At 38.2% G+C, this 13,974-nt stretch overlaps 1 protein-coding gene across 1 annotated transcript in view; it reads left to right on the top strand.

The window, feature by feature from the left end:
* The window catches only part of zranb3 (zinc finger, RAN-binding domain containing 3), a 121,456-nt gene that overhangs the window by 96,836 nt on the left and 10,646 nt on the right, over positions 1-13,974 (top strand). The window contains exon 15 of the mRNA XM_038294760.1: positions 5,165-5,305. Within this exon, the coding sequence (XP_038150688.1) occupies positions 5,165-5,305 (141 nt within the window). The remainder of the gene's footprint in view (positions 1-5,164; positions 5,306-13,974) is intronic.

The following is a 13,974-nucleotide window of genomic DNA, read 5'->3' as shown; positions in this document are numbered from 1 at the left end:
CATATGCTTCGATGATCTGATTGGTTTATTTGGCCTGTCTATCACCACCATAGGCCAATCAGCTAACCAGTATTTTCGGCCCTTCCCAAAATTACTTTAACGCAAGGTTTCCTGATGGATATGCGGAGTCAGGTTAGCTTCAACATGTCCTGTTGGGTTTAATTCCTGTTTAATTTCTTTATGGATTTAGACACTAGGAAGTTGTCTTGTCTATTAGTTATATGGATGCGATCAATATTCTTTTGTCATCTTTGCGAAAACACCTTCGCCCTGGCACTACTCATGGCATTGCTTTATGTTTTTTATTTATTTGGTTGTTTTTTTTTGTTTAAATTATCTTTTTATTTCAGATAACAAATTTTTTTTATTGAATACAACTGTAGGAAAACTGTAAACTTTAGGAGTTTAGAACAAATTCTTTTCGCACGTCTATACAGTTAAGTGCAACAAAACATCTTTATTGGAAACAGACTCTACCCAATCTGAGAAGTCAGACTCCTGTGCAAAAGACACTGGTCTATATATTCAGGCCTCATGGCCTCATTCAAACCAAATCAGACGATGGCTTGGCTTCCTTTGGCTTCCCTTCCTTTCGCTGGTCCGTCTAGAAGTCGAGTGCAGATGATTTTAGAACAAAATGAAGAACGTTTGAACAGTTCCTCTTCAGAAGACTGTTTAAAAAACTGTTTAAAAAAACATCAGTTTCTTCAGTCAAAGGCTTCACCTGGTCCTCTGCATAGCAGACCTATACTATAGAGGATCCTTCTGGCAATAGAAGATCATTCATGCCTACAGCTATCAATTCAATTCAGTTTATTTCTATAGCGCCAATTCACAACACACGTCATCTCAAGGCACTTTACAGTTCACCAGATCATACAGTCAGATTGATTTAAAGTTTTCTATTTAAGGAAAACCAGTTGATTGCATCGTCTCATTGACTCTTCAGCAATCCCTCACACTAAGCATGCTTGTAGCGACAGTGGAGAGGAAAAACTCCCTTTTAACAGGAAGAAACCTCCAAGCAGAACCAGGCTCAGTGTGAGCGGCCATCTGCCGAGGCCGACTGGGGTTAAAGGAGACAGAAGCAGAGATACAAAAAGCAGCTCTAGAAGGCGGCCCTGTCCAGGAAACACACAGCCAGGCAGACGAGCTCCAAACCGAATCCCATGTCAGAGGCTGAAGAGAGCAAATCCAGCCAGTCACAGTCAGAGAAACAGGACTACACTGGAAAAACAGGCAGACCTCCAACATCTATAAACAAAGGTGTTGATGGAAGCAGCACAGCTGATATTTCTCTCCAGGATGGCGTCACAGCCAAACAGGAACAGACAAAGCAAAGCTACTATGAGAAAAAGCAGAGAGAGCAAAAAATTAGAGATTAAACTAACAGATTCTGCAGAGTGGGATAATAGAGCTAGAATGAAGCAAAATGATGAAATAGGGGTCCCTATGTCCTCCAGCAGTCTAAGCCTATAGCAGCATAAAAATGGAGATAGCTCAGGATAACCTATCAACATCTACTATTTGTTTAAAATAGAAAAACATGAGTTACTACATTTAATTTCCATTTTTAATCAATAAAGCTTTTTTGAAAAGAAAAAAATATTCAAATTAAAACAAATAACCGATGTTGAGTAGGTTTTGTGGGTTTAAATGTTATCGACACACCAACCGCTCGAAAAAGTAATACCCTGGTAAGGTTGACAGCGTAGTAAAGCTGTTAAATACATTTTTATTACGCCCAGAGAGAAGTAGTAGCAACTTGTGGCCAGACAAATGCTTTGACACAACGTTCTCATACGTAGGTGGGGAAACAAAAGGGTATTTTGTCACTGTGTTTTGTACTTGCCTGGAGAAGAAGCAAAAATAGCAGCACTGAGTTTCTGCAGAGCTTATAGAAGAGAGGGCAGATAATTGCTCTGTGGAGACCATTTGAGGGTTGTGTCATCTCTCTGTGGAGACTCCTAATGTTTGTTCTGGATATTTCTGATTGGTCACTTTTCTCTCAAGACCACTACAATTTTCTCTCATCTGGAGGAACCATCTCAGTCGCCTTTTTTTTCCCCCTTTCCTGCTGCGGTATTTTGTCTTGACTCTTGACATCCTGGGGTCATTTTAATTCTGCCAGATTGCCGTGTAAAGTTGTGGGCAATTCCAGCTTTCATGCCTGGCATCTACACCTACACGCCTTAATATTAAATGTATGGACAAATCTAGGCTGCTTGACGTTATCCTGACCAATGCTCCACACAAATTTTCTGCGGCTGGTGTTTTTTGTAATGACGTCAGTGATCACTGCATGGTTGCGTGCGTCAGGGACTGTAAAATGGTTAAGACCAAGTCACGGTTTGTTTTTAAACGACATCTTAAGCGTTTTAATGAGCAGGCATTTCTTCATGATATTTTCCACAGTGACTTAAATGCAGTTTGTTTTATGGATGATGTTGAAAGGGCCTGGGATTATTTTAAGAAAACTTTTTTAGCCATCATTGATAAACACGCCCCTTTTAGAAGATTTAGAGTGAGGGGCAGGGATAACCCCTGGTTTAATGATTGTATTGCTACTGCAATAAGAGAACGTAATGAGGCATGGGTAAAAGCAAAAAAAATATAATAGTGATGCAAGCTGGTTGAACTACAGGGTATTAAGAAATAAATGCACAAGACTAATAAAAAGTACAAAAAATGAGCATTACCTTAATTTAATAAAAGAAAATCTCAATGACCCTAAGAAATTTTGGAAAGCAATAAAATCATCATCAGGCGATGTGCCACCTCCCACTATCCCTGAATATATTGTAACTAGTCAGGGAGAAATTAAGGATAAACAACATATGGTAGACACTTTTAACATGCACTTCATCAATGCTGGAATTGCTACTCAGTCAACTCTTCCAGCAAATGTTAGCAGAGGTAGGCCTACAATTACTGTTCCAGATCCAAATATGAGTCAAAATAGTTTTAATTTCAGCTGTATTTCTGCTTATGAAGTTCAGAAGGCTTTGCAAGGACTAGACTGTAAAAAGTCTGCTGGGCCTGACCAGATTGAACCGTATTTTCTTAGAACTGCTGCTAACTTGATTGCTGAGCCTATTGCCTCAATTTTTAATCTTAGTTTATGTAGTGGTACCATACCTACATCTTGGAAGTCTGCTTTTGTCCTCCCACTTTTGAAAAGTGGAGACCCTTCCTTATTGGACAATTATCGCCCAATCTCTAGATTGTCTGTGCTGGCCAAACTGTTTGAATCTCTTATAAACGAGCAACTCAAACTTTTTTTAACTGAGAACTCAATTTTAAACCCATTGCAGTCTGGCTTTCGACAAGGTCATAGTACAGTCACAGCTGTTACCACAGTCACAAATGACATTTTGAATGCTTTAGATAATAAGAAGTCTTGTGCTGCAATATTCATTGATCTTTCTAAAGCGTTTGATACAGTGGACCATGATCTTCTTTTGAAGCGATTACAAAGAATAGGCTTTAGTGATACTGTACTACGGTGGTTTTCAAATTACCTTAATGATAGAACGCAGTGTATTGTAATTGATAACTATACCTCAACATCATTAGAAGTTACAATGGGGGTCCCACAAGGGTCAGTTTTGGGTCCAATTTTATTTTCTCTTTATATAAATGACTTGGGTAAGGACCTGATGACAGCAAAAGTGCATCTTTATGCAGATGACACTATTTTGTACACCACAGTTTCATCAGTGAATGCTGCATTTGCACAATTGCAGTCTGTTTTTAATCATTTACAAACATTTCTTATTGAATTAAAGTTGGTACTGAATGCTAAAAAAACTAAAACAATGACATTCACACATTCACGATCCTCACCTAACATTAGTGTTTCAACACAAGATGGCACTAAAATAGAAGGAGTATCATCTTACAAGTATTTAGGCATCTGGTTGGATGATAAGATGTCCTTTGGTGTCCATATTGAGAGCCTCTGTAAGAAACTTAGACCAAAGTTGGGTTTTTTCTTTAGAATGAGGAAGTGCTTTCCCTATCTTGCGAGGAAAAGGCTAGTTCAGAGCACATTCCTGTCAGTGCTTGACTATGGGGATACACTGTATATTCACTCCAGTTTATTCTTACTTAAAAAACTGGATGTACTGTACCACTCTGCCTTACGTTTTATCACAGGTGCATCAGCTAGGACTCACCACTGCACTCTCTATGAAACTGTACAGTGGTCTTCTCTTTACATGAGGAGAAAAATTCATGTACTGACTTTTATTGCTAAAGCCCTTATGGGTAAACTACCTTTATACATTTTTAATTTACTTTCCATTCAAGATAGTACTTACAGAACTAGGTCATCAGAAAAAATACTTTTACATACTCCATTTACAAGAACTGAACTAGGAAAAACAGCATTTTCATCATTTGCACCTAAAGTATGGAATGAACTTCAAGCCACTTTAAATCTTGAAGTACTTCCATCCATAAATTCTTTTAAAGACCTGTTAAAATCATCATTAACTGACAGATGCAACTGTTTTTGATTGGATGCCTTATTTGCTGTTTGCTTTTTGGTTGTATGTGTATGCCCAATCTTGTTGTGTTGTTTTTAATTTTGCCTAGATGATATGTAGCTGTGGTTGTCTTGTCTCCTGTGGTTTTATGTTAATGTAACTTTTTAAGCCGCCTTCTTGGCCAGGACTCCCTGGAAGAAGAGTTACTTTAACTCAATGGGACTTTCCTGGTTAAATAAAGGTTAAATAAAAATAAAATAAAAATCTGTATTACAAGGGCCATGAGAACCTGTGGAGGGAGAGAGGGATTAGATTAGATGATTGACGATCCCTGCGGGGAAATTAGATTCCAGCAGCAGCAATAGTAATGGGATTCACAAGGGAAGAAGACAAACAGAATCTATGTGCGGAGCTGGAATAGAATACAAGGAAGAAATCAGAGCATTTAAGCCCAGTTTGATGCCACTAAGTTAATGTTTTCTTTGAATCACGGTTGTTGCATTTTTACAGTAAAATTTGAGAATGACTGCAGAACATAGATGATGACTAAGGTAACCGATGCCAGAGCTGTCCACAGACGGCTCAGGGTTTCAACCCCATGCAACCACACCCCCACCGTACTGTAATTGTCAAGCTTCCCGGTTATGTAACATCTGCAAATTGTCTGTTTTCAGGTACCTGAGCAGAGACGAGGTTGCAGAGGCTTCCCTGAGCAAGGCCCAGGAGGGAGGAGGCAGCGTCCGGGTGGTCACCAAGGAAAACTTCTTCACAAAGAGGAGGTCTGGTTCTTCACTGACGCCGCCTGCCGCAGAGAGGTTGGTTCGAAGGGAAAATGTGGGTGGATGTTCGGCGTGGGATTAATCATAAGTCTTAAATTGCATCTTTCATTCTCAAAGGTTTTTATTTGGTCGTCATTTGTTATCCTTACATTCTGTAGTTGATTGACTCAGATATTCAGTCCTTATGGAGGGGGGGGGTTAAGATCTGTACACAAAGGTAGTTTGTCTCGATCTTACATGCTTCCCACTTTGGGATTCAAGCTCTTTTCATTTTCTCCCCCTCAGCCGTTACCATGGAGATCCGTATGTGCCTTGTGGCAGAGGCGCAAAGGCCCGCCGAGTGTGTTAGTACAGTAAATATAGACCATAATAAAATCCACCCATTTAGATGCAGCAACCAACTCTCCCCAGGAGCCAATATTTCTATGGAAACGTAAAGCAAACACTCACTCTCTCACACAAACACACAACACTCACAGCGGCTGTTGTTACATCCAGTGAGTTCGCGCTGTGCCTGAGGGGGGCTATTTGGGATTAGTGCTTCAGCTCAGCCTACAGCTTTAACCTAGTCGACAAAGCTAAAGTGAGTGAAAATGCAACGCTAAAGCCGGCATCGTTGTGTCACTTAAAGAAATAACAGTACTGGAATGAGAACATCTCAGATTGCTCTGTGCTGGGGTTTTTTGTTTTCTAGCTTTAGCTAAAATGTTTGGATGGAAACCTAACGCTTTTGCTTCACGTGCAGAGCTGGAAAAAAAACATATTTGCTTCAGATAAGCAAAGAAATTTTAATATCTGGCAAAGATAATCTGAGTAAATACAAAAAGCAGTTTTTAAATAAAGCAAAGAAAGGCATCCAAAGCATCCCCTGGTCTGATAGGGAAAAGCAATAAGCACCAGAGTCTGTAATAGGTGATGTTGATTCATTTATTTATAGCAATGAAGGGGTGCTATGCACAGGATGCATGTTTACGGTCATGCCTTAACATCTGGGATGGGATTTAAGTTTGGACTTTAACTAGGCCACTAAAAAACAACCTCTTTTTAGCCATTCAGACGTGGATTTTCTGGCACTCTCCTTCAGCATAATTAATGGTTTATCCTGGTTCTGGAGCAACAAAGCAATAGTAGATCATTAAGCAACGGCGTTAAACCATAAGGATGGCTGATTTTTAGGAATATTTTGGTAGATTTGCACCATATTCCACCTTCAAATATTCTGCCTTATCAATACAAATATCCAAAAAGTATTTTTGTTCTTCCACATATGAAACTGTACAAGGATATGCATTATTAAAAATAGTTCCATGCAACTCTGCATTGAAGTTATTCTGATTCCAAACTTTACAACACGGTCCTGCTATAATTATAATGTCTATTAGTTAAAATTTATTTTTACACCAAAGTGAGGGAGCAGCTGTCTGATTCAGTCTGCATATTTCCCCATCTCAAGCTGTGGCTGAAGGTCAGCAAACAGGCAATAATCCGAATCAGGGGAAATTACTTTTGTTACAAGCTCCAGTTACAGTTTTATATATATATATACACACATCCAACTACACAATATAATAAAGATAAAAAATGAAAATAAAAAGAGATAAAATATATACACATATGGCTCTTCTGTATATATATATATATATACACTCACCGGCCACTTTGTTAGGTACACATGTCCAACTGCTCGTTAACACTTAAATTCTAAGCAGCCAATCACATGGCGGCAACTCAGTGCATTTAGGCATGTAGACATGGTCAAGACAATCTCCTGCAGTTCAAACCGAGCATCAGTATGGGGAAGAAAGGTGATTTGAGTGACTTTGAACGTGGCATGATTGTTGGTGCCAGAAGGGCTGGTCTGAGTATTTCAGAAACTACTGATCTACTGGGATTTTCACGCACAACCATCTCTAGGGTTTACAGAGAATGGTCCGAAAAAGAAAAAACATCCAGTGAGCGGCAGTTCTGTGGGCGGAAATGCCTTGTTGATGCCAGAGGTCAGAGGAGAATGGCCAGACTGGTTCGAGCTGATAGAAGGGCAACAGTGACTCAAATAACCACCCGTTACAACCAAGGTGGGCAGAAGAGCATCTCTGAACGCACAGTACGTCGAACTTTGAGGCAGATGGGCTACAGCAGCAGAAGACCACACCGGGTGCCACTTCTTTCAGCTAAGACCAGGAAACTGAGGTTACAATTTGCACAAGCTCATCGAAATTGGACAATAGAAGATTGGAAAAACGTTGCCTGGTCTGATGAGTCTCGATTTCTGCTGTGTCATTTGGATGGTAGGGTCAGATTTTGGTGTCTACAACATGAAAGCATGGATCCATCCTGCCTTGTATCAACGGTTCAGGCTGGTGGTGGTGGTGTCATGGTGTGGGGAATATTTTCTTGGCACTCTTTGGGCCCCTTGCTACCAATTGAGCATTGTTGCAACGCCACAGCCTACCTGAGTATTGTTGCTGACCATGTCCATCCCTTTATGACCACAATGTACCCAACTTCTGATGGCTACTTTCAGCAGGATAATGCACCATGTCATAAAGCTGGAATCATCTCAGACTGGTTTCTTGAACATGACAATGAGTTCACTGTACTCAAATGGCCTCCACAGTCACCAGATCTCAATCCAATAGAGCATCTTTGGGATGTGGTGGAACGGGAGATTCGCATCATGGATGTGCAGCCGACAAATCTGCGGCAACTGGGTGATGCCATCATGTCAATATGGACCAAACTCCCTGAGGAATGCTTCCAGCACCTTGTTAAATCTATGCCACCAAGAATTGAGGCATTTCTGAAGGCAAAAGGGGGTCCAACCCGTTACTAGCATGGGGTACCTAATAAAGTGGCCGGTGAGTGTATATGTATGTATATCTATGCATATGTAAAATCTAAATCCAAATAAAGTGAATATCCAATTAAAGTAATAAATCCAAGTAAAGTGATAAAAGTGATAAATCCAAGTAAAGTGATAATAAGATAGCAATACAGCTCTAGATGCAAGGTTTAATTAAAGTTTTAAAGTATTAAAAACTCTTTGAAAACTTTACATTTTTAACAATTTTCTTCATGCAGTAAGTCATTGTTCTGCACATTCTAAATAATGACAGGTTGAATTTACTAACCAAGTTATGTCTTAGTTGATTTAATGCAAATATTACATATTTGCTTTTAAAATTAGTTTTACAGGGTTAACTAATATTATCAAGTTCCATTAATTCTAATATACTCCAGATGCGGTCAAGCAAAGTGCTAATTTCCGAACTTTTCTGAGGTTGGAATGTTTAAATTAAGGAACAGTGCGGGGGGTTGGGATCAATAATCACCTCAAAGTTAAACAGCAGAACTAAATCCAACTTTAAATGCACCCGAGAGGTTAAGCCTATATGACACACTTCCATCTCACTCAGGGTGCCTCGATAATAATGGGAAATAACAGGAAGTCCGCTTTCATTAACTGCTACAGACTATATTACTTTGCCTAAAGACCTTTTATATTTAAAGGGACAGGAGCACTTCATATAGTTTGGTTTTTTGTAGTTGAATTAAAATCTCCTTCTTTTGTTTAAATGCAACAAAACATGCCAACGTTTAGAATAAAATAAAAAGTATTAATTTTGACCATTAAACAAGAAATGCTCCAACTTTATCTCTTATACAGGAAGCAACTGTGGACCGTATTAATTAGCATATGAACCTATTTAATATTGAGGGATAGGATCATGTTGATCGCTGATCTTTAGTTGGTTCAACATCTCTGCTTGTTATTTCTAATCAAATTTAACCTGCTAATATGCAGCGTGAAAACATTATTTTTGGTAGCAATCAAAACAGAACATAAACCAAGCAGCAGTACTTTTTTCATTAATGATGACAACAGTTTTTCATGACGATAATGGGAACTGATAAGCCTAAACATGGATCTTTGATGAAGAAAACATGAAGACTCATGGCTGTGACTTTTCGTTTACAGGATGAGACTGAATAAAGATGTTACAGGTGGTCTGTCAGTCATTTAAAATGCATTATCGTGCTGTAATCTGTTAGACATACTAAGCAGTATTAGCTGTGCTGCTGCGTCCTGTTTGGTCACGCCCACATGGCGTACAGCGGTGCACATTCTGCATGACCACAGATGGACCATGGCAGCAGCAGGGGAGAAAATGGCACAGAATGGTCCAGTACTGCACGCTGAACTCTGACAAACTCTGCTCCTCCAGCTGTGCTTGTGCAGAAATGCATCTTTGTGCGTGCTGCGCTTCACGCTCCACACTGATGGTTCGCTCTCAGCAGTATGCCCTTCCTGCCCTCGCTACTTAATAAACTACGTGGCTGATCATCCTCTGCCAGGCTTAAAAAATCATTTAGCCTAAATCTCAAGATTTTATTTTATCCAGCTCACAAGAGGCAATGCTAAACCTTCTTTAATTTCTTCTAAAAGAAATCCCTGAAGTATATCCAAAGCAATAAAATATTTGCTTTGGATCCAGATGAAAACATACTTAGATCTTTGAATATATATCTCTCTCATAGTTTTTGTTTCTATCTATTTGCATATTTTAACATTTTAGTTAAAATTTTCTTGATTCATTTTTAAGGCAATTATGTTGGTTTCTCTGTGTAAGTTTTCTATATCAGACCCCTATAAATTTAGATTTACTTTGACCCCTGAGCAGCAGTAACCAAAGGGCAAATTGTTAAAAATGAAGCAAAATTTTCCAAAGTAGAAAGAAGAATGTTTTGGGTTTTTTTTTTCTTTTTCCTGTTTTTTTCTTTTTTGGATCAATGAAGATTTTATTGATCTGTGTGTAATGCATAATCCATAGTAGATCAGGAAGTTTTTCTTTAAAACCATTCCTTTATTGTACATTTTGTTAGTTACTCTGTCTGCTTTATTAACCAATATGATGTGTTGAACTAGATCTGCTTTTTTTCACAACTTTTATAAGACTTTTTTATAGGGATGCATGATATTGGGATTTTGGCCGATATCCGATATGCCGATATTTTAAAACTCATGTAGCCGATAACCGATATCGATACCGATGTTAAAGCTGGACAAAAATAAGTAGTCATTTAAAATAGCAGTTTTGTTATCCATTTCTGACACTTTGAAAAATAATATACTCAAATATATTTTCATATGCTGATATCAAATAGATTTTTAAAAACGCGGTATCGATCTATTTTACTTTCAAAATCTCGTGAAATTTCATCTTTCTGTTACAAACTCGTGATATTTTGCAAATTCTTGTGAGATTTTGTTAGTAAAATAGATTGATACCGCGTCAATATATCAACATATAAAAATATGGCAAAATTTCGTGAATTTTCGGGGGATTTCGTAGCATAACGATGACATATAGCAATATTTCATTAGTAAAAGAGATTGATATGGTGCTTTTAAATGGCAATATATCAGCATATGAAGATTTTAATGTATCAATATTTTTTCCCTCGTCTTTAGAAGTTTTTAAGTCTGTAAAAAAACAAACTTTTGAGGAAGAAGAAGAAGTAGTATTTATATTTTTTTTAGACTTTAGAAACTTAGAAGCTGATTCAGTTTTAAGGCCGATACAGGCCGATACCGATAGAGGGCCGATTATATCGTGCATCCCTACTTTTTTATATAAAGTTGGACATTAAATCATAAAAAAAAGTTTATTTTAATTCTATAAAATAGTTTTCTGCCCAACAGCAATGATGAACTGCACTGCAGCATTGTATCTCCAACAATTGTAGTATCTAAGCAAGAGCTGCGTCTGGTAAAGAATCTGGTTGTTATTTGAAATTGTAAAAGTTAACAGTTTTATGAATCTCAACCTAAGACTGACTAATACTAGTCTAAATCCTTTTTGAGTTTTAGTCGACTAAAACTGGACTAATACTATCACATATAGTAAGAGGAAAACTAAGACTAAATCTCACATGGCTGTCAGACACAACACTGCACTTTAGACTGCAGTGAATATTTCCAAAGCGCTTAATTTGTCTTTCTTAAAAGCAAAATAAAAAAATCTCATAGCCTTCTTTTCATCAATCCAGCCCTAAAAAGCCAAATAGTCAATTTTATTTTAAGTTTATCTAAGATCACTACCTCTTTAATTGGGGTTTCCTTAGAACAAGCTTCGATTCGGCTGTAAAGGAATAAACCATATAAACTGTATAGTGACAAAAAACTTTGGCGACCTACTGTTAAAGAATTAAAACATATTAGGTTAAACAGATGAGACAGAGAGAAGTGCACAGCGAGTTTGTCAGGTTTGCAGAAAAGCAAGTCCTATTAAAAATGTGCCGCTGGGGTAAAGTACTACAGTTTTTTTTTTGCCAAAGTGAGACAGCATAGTGCATCTCAACCTCTTATAAGTTTGAGTCTAACTTGTTTGTGGGGAAAAAAGTTCTTTCGACTGTTTTTGACAGTGTTCTCCTGCATGCATGGGTTTTAAATCACCTCCAGCAGAATTTGCATCAGGATCGTAGTACCTGCCAAATCCCGAGACTCTTTTTTTATGTGAAATATTAGTTTACTGTACTATTATCCAATTATTTCTGATTTTTTTTTGTTTGTTTTTAACTATCACCAGTGATTTAAACCCAGAATCCCCTTTAGATGCATCAGATGCAGCAGATTCAAATGCTTAAAACTGTACCAGCTGTGAGCAAACCCCCCTCATTGAAGACTGGACTACTCTGCATCGCCCTTTGGTTTCTTTAGCTTTAAAGCATCAGAGATGAGCCAAGGTGGTAAACATTAGCATACTGTGCACCGTTTGCTAAAGGCATGTTGTGTGATTTCTGAGGTTTAAAGAATGAGTTTACAGAGAGTTTGTGCGGCGTGGAGCTGCCAGCAGGAACATTTGCTACAGAGGCAGGAATTTAAATGGAGCTAAAAATAAGACACATCTTCAAATTTGATTTAAATCACTCATAGTTCAGGTGGCTTTGCTTCTTCCAGCTGAATGTATCAAAAATATGTAATCGGACCTAAAGCTGTTTGATTCTGGGTGAATTACTTTTTTTTACCAGTATCAGATTAAGGACACCAATAAATAGTGCATTTCTTTCATCCACTTCACTGTACTGACAGGGTTTGTTTCTCGGTTCCTCTCCATTGTTTGGTATCTTCACAACTTTGAAGCAGCAAGGTTCCTTTTTTTAGAAGGTTTTCTTCTCCATTTCAATGATTGTATTTTTCCTCTGTAGTGCTGTGTCTTTCTGGCTCTTTGTTCCTGTCTCTGCCTATCTGAATTGTAAACCACGGGGAAAGAGAATTCAGTCCATCTGTCTGCTCCAATGTGGCTCTAGCACCCTGCCGGGAAAACATGGCAGATACCCAGATTTGCTGTCCCCTGCCAAAAGGACAAGCATGCACACACATACCAGGATCGTTGTGATGATACATCAGCCTTATGAATAGAAACAGTCTGAAGGCATTTCACAGACCCAAACTATATGCCTCTCTGAGTCTTTGTTTGCCGAAGTGGTTTGATTTAATTTGTATTGGATGAGAATGTATATTGAATTGTTTTTACTGCTCTACTGGTGCTGAAAAGGCAGGAATTTAGACTGATGTTAGGTAACTTCACTTTGTGCGGTGCACCAAAGGAATAAATCTTTGCAGCAGTCATCGCATCTGAAAGAAAAGATTAGATTGCATACACTGTTTGCTTTTTTGTGACCATAAAATTATTTCATGCTGCATCATATTGTATTTTTCTGATATAGACAATAGTTCACAGCTAGTTTACCTTCTTCTAGCTTGGTTAATCCCACAGTATCTCATATTTAGATACCTGACATCAGGTTTGGTTTAAGTTCTCATACAAACATCAGAGGTTTTATGGCCACCATTCTTTATAATCCTTTTTAAGCTCAAGTCTACTTTATGTATAAATTGTTAATTAAACCAGCTAGCTTCCTTTCGGAAAACCGAAGAGTGTTACTGCTGTGACATTTTAGGGCTTAAGGCCAATTTATACTTCTGAAGCATAGCCTCTGCAACCGTCAAATCTGTCTCTGTGCCTCAAAAAACTCCTGACTACATGTCGGACGGTCGCAAACCCGCGCAGACATCAAGCGCGAAGTGCAAAAAGCCGCTCTGATTGGTCCTTGGTATGCCTTTCCGGCTGTCTGTGTTTTAAAAACAGAGGAATAACACTAATGAATGGATACTCTAGATCCATCTCCGTGACCGTGATATTTTCTAGATGCGCCATTGTTCTTTTGGAAAATTAACAGTCTTCTAACTGTCCGATCCGTCCTGGAAGCACGATCCGTCCTGCGCATACGCGAACAAATGTACATCCGTACTTTCGTACTAAAACTAGTTATTTATATCCTTAACTTGCTAAAGAATGCTAATACACGTCTTTGAAAAATGCTTTAGGAATTTTGTGAGACAATTTTTATGCTTTTTACATTTTTTTCGTTAAACTGCTTCTCTGACGTCATCATGGGTCATGCTCAGAGCAGTCCGGCAAAATGTGATTAAACCATGTTAATCTGCATTTTAGTTGTTCCTTTCTTTAGATTACGCACTATATAGCATAAGGTTAAAACAAAACTAAAACATAAAACTCAAAAAGACGAGAATTATGTTTAAATCCAAAGTCGGAAGTAGCGTAGGATCCCATTTCCTATTAACCTTTAACACATTATATTTTAGTACGTTTACAATGTTTGGGGAGGGAAAACGTCAT

This window comes from Cyprinodon tularosa, unplaced genomic scaffold (assembly GCF_016077235.1).
Source record: "Cyprinodon tularosa strain WSP-4 unplaced genomic scaffold, ASM1607723v1 ctg344, whole genome shotgun sequence".
NCBI classification, from domain to species: Eukaryota; Metazoa; Chordata; class Actinopteri; order Cyprinodontiformes; family Cyprinodontidae; genus Cyprinodon; species Cyprinodon tularosa.
Note: the sequence above shows the minus strand (reverse complement) of the source record. Positions and strands in the feature narration are given on the sequence as shown.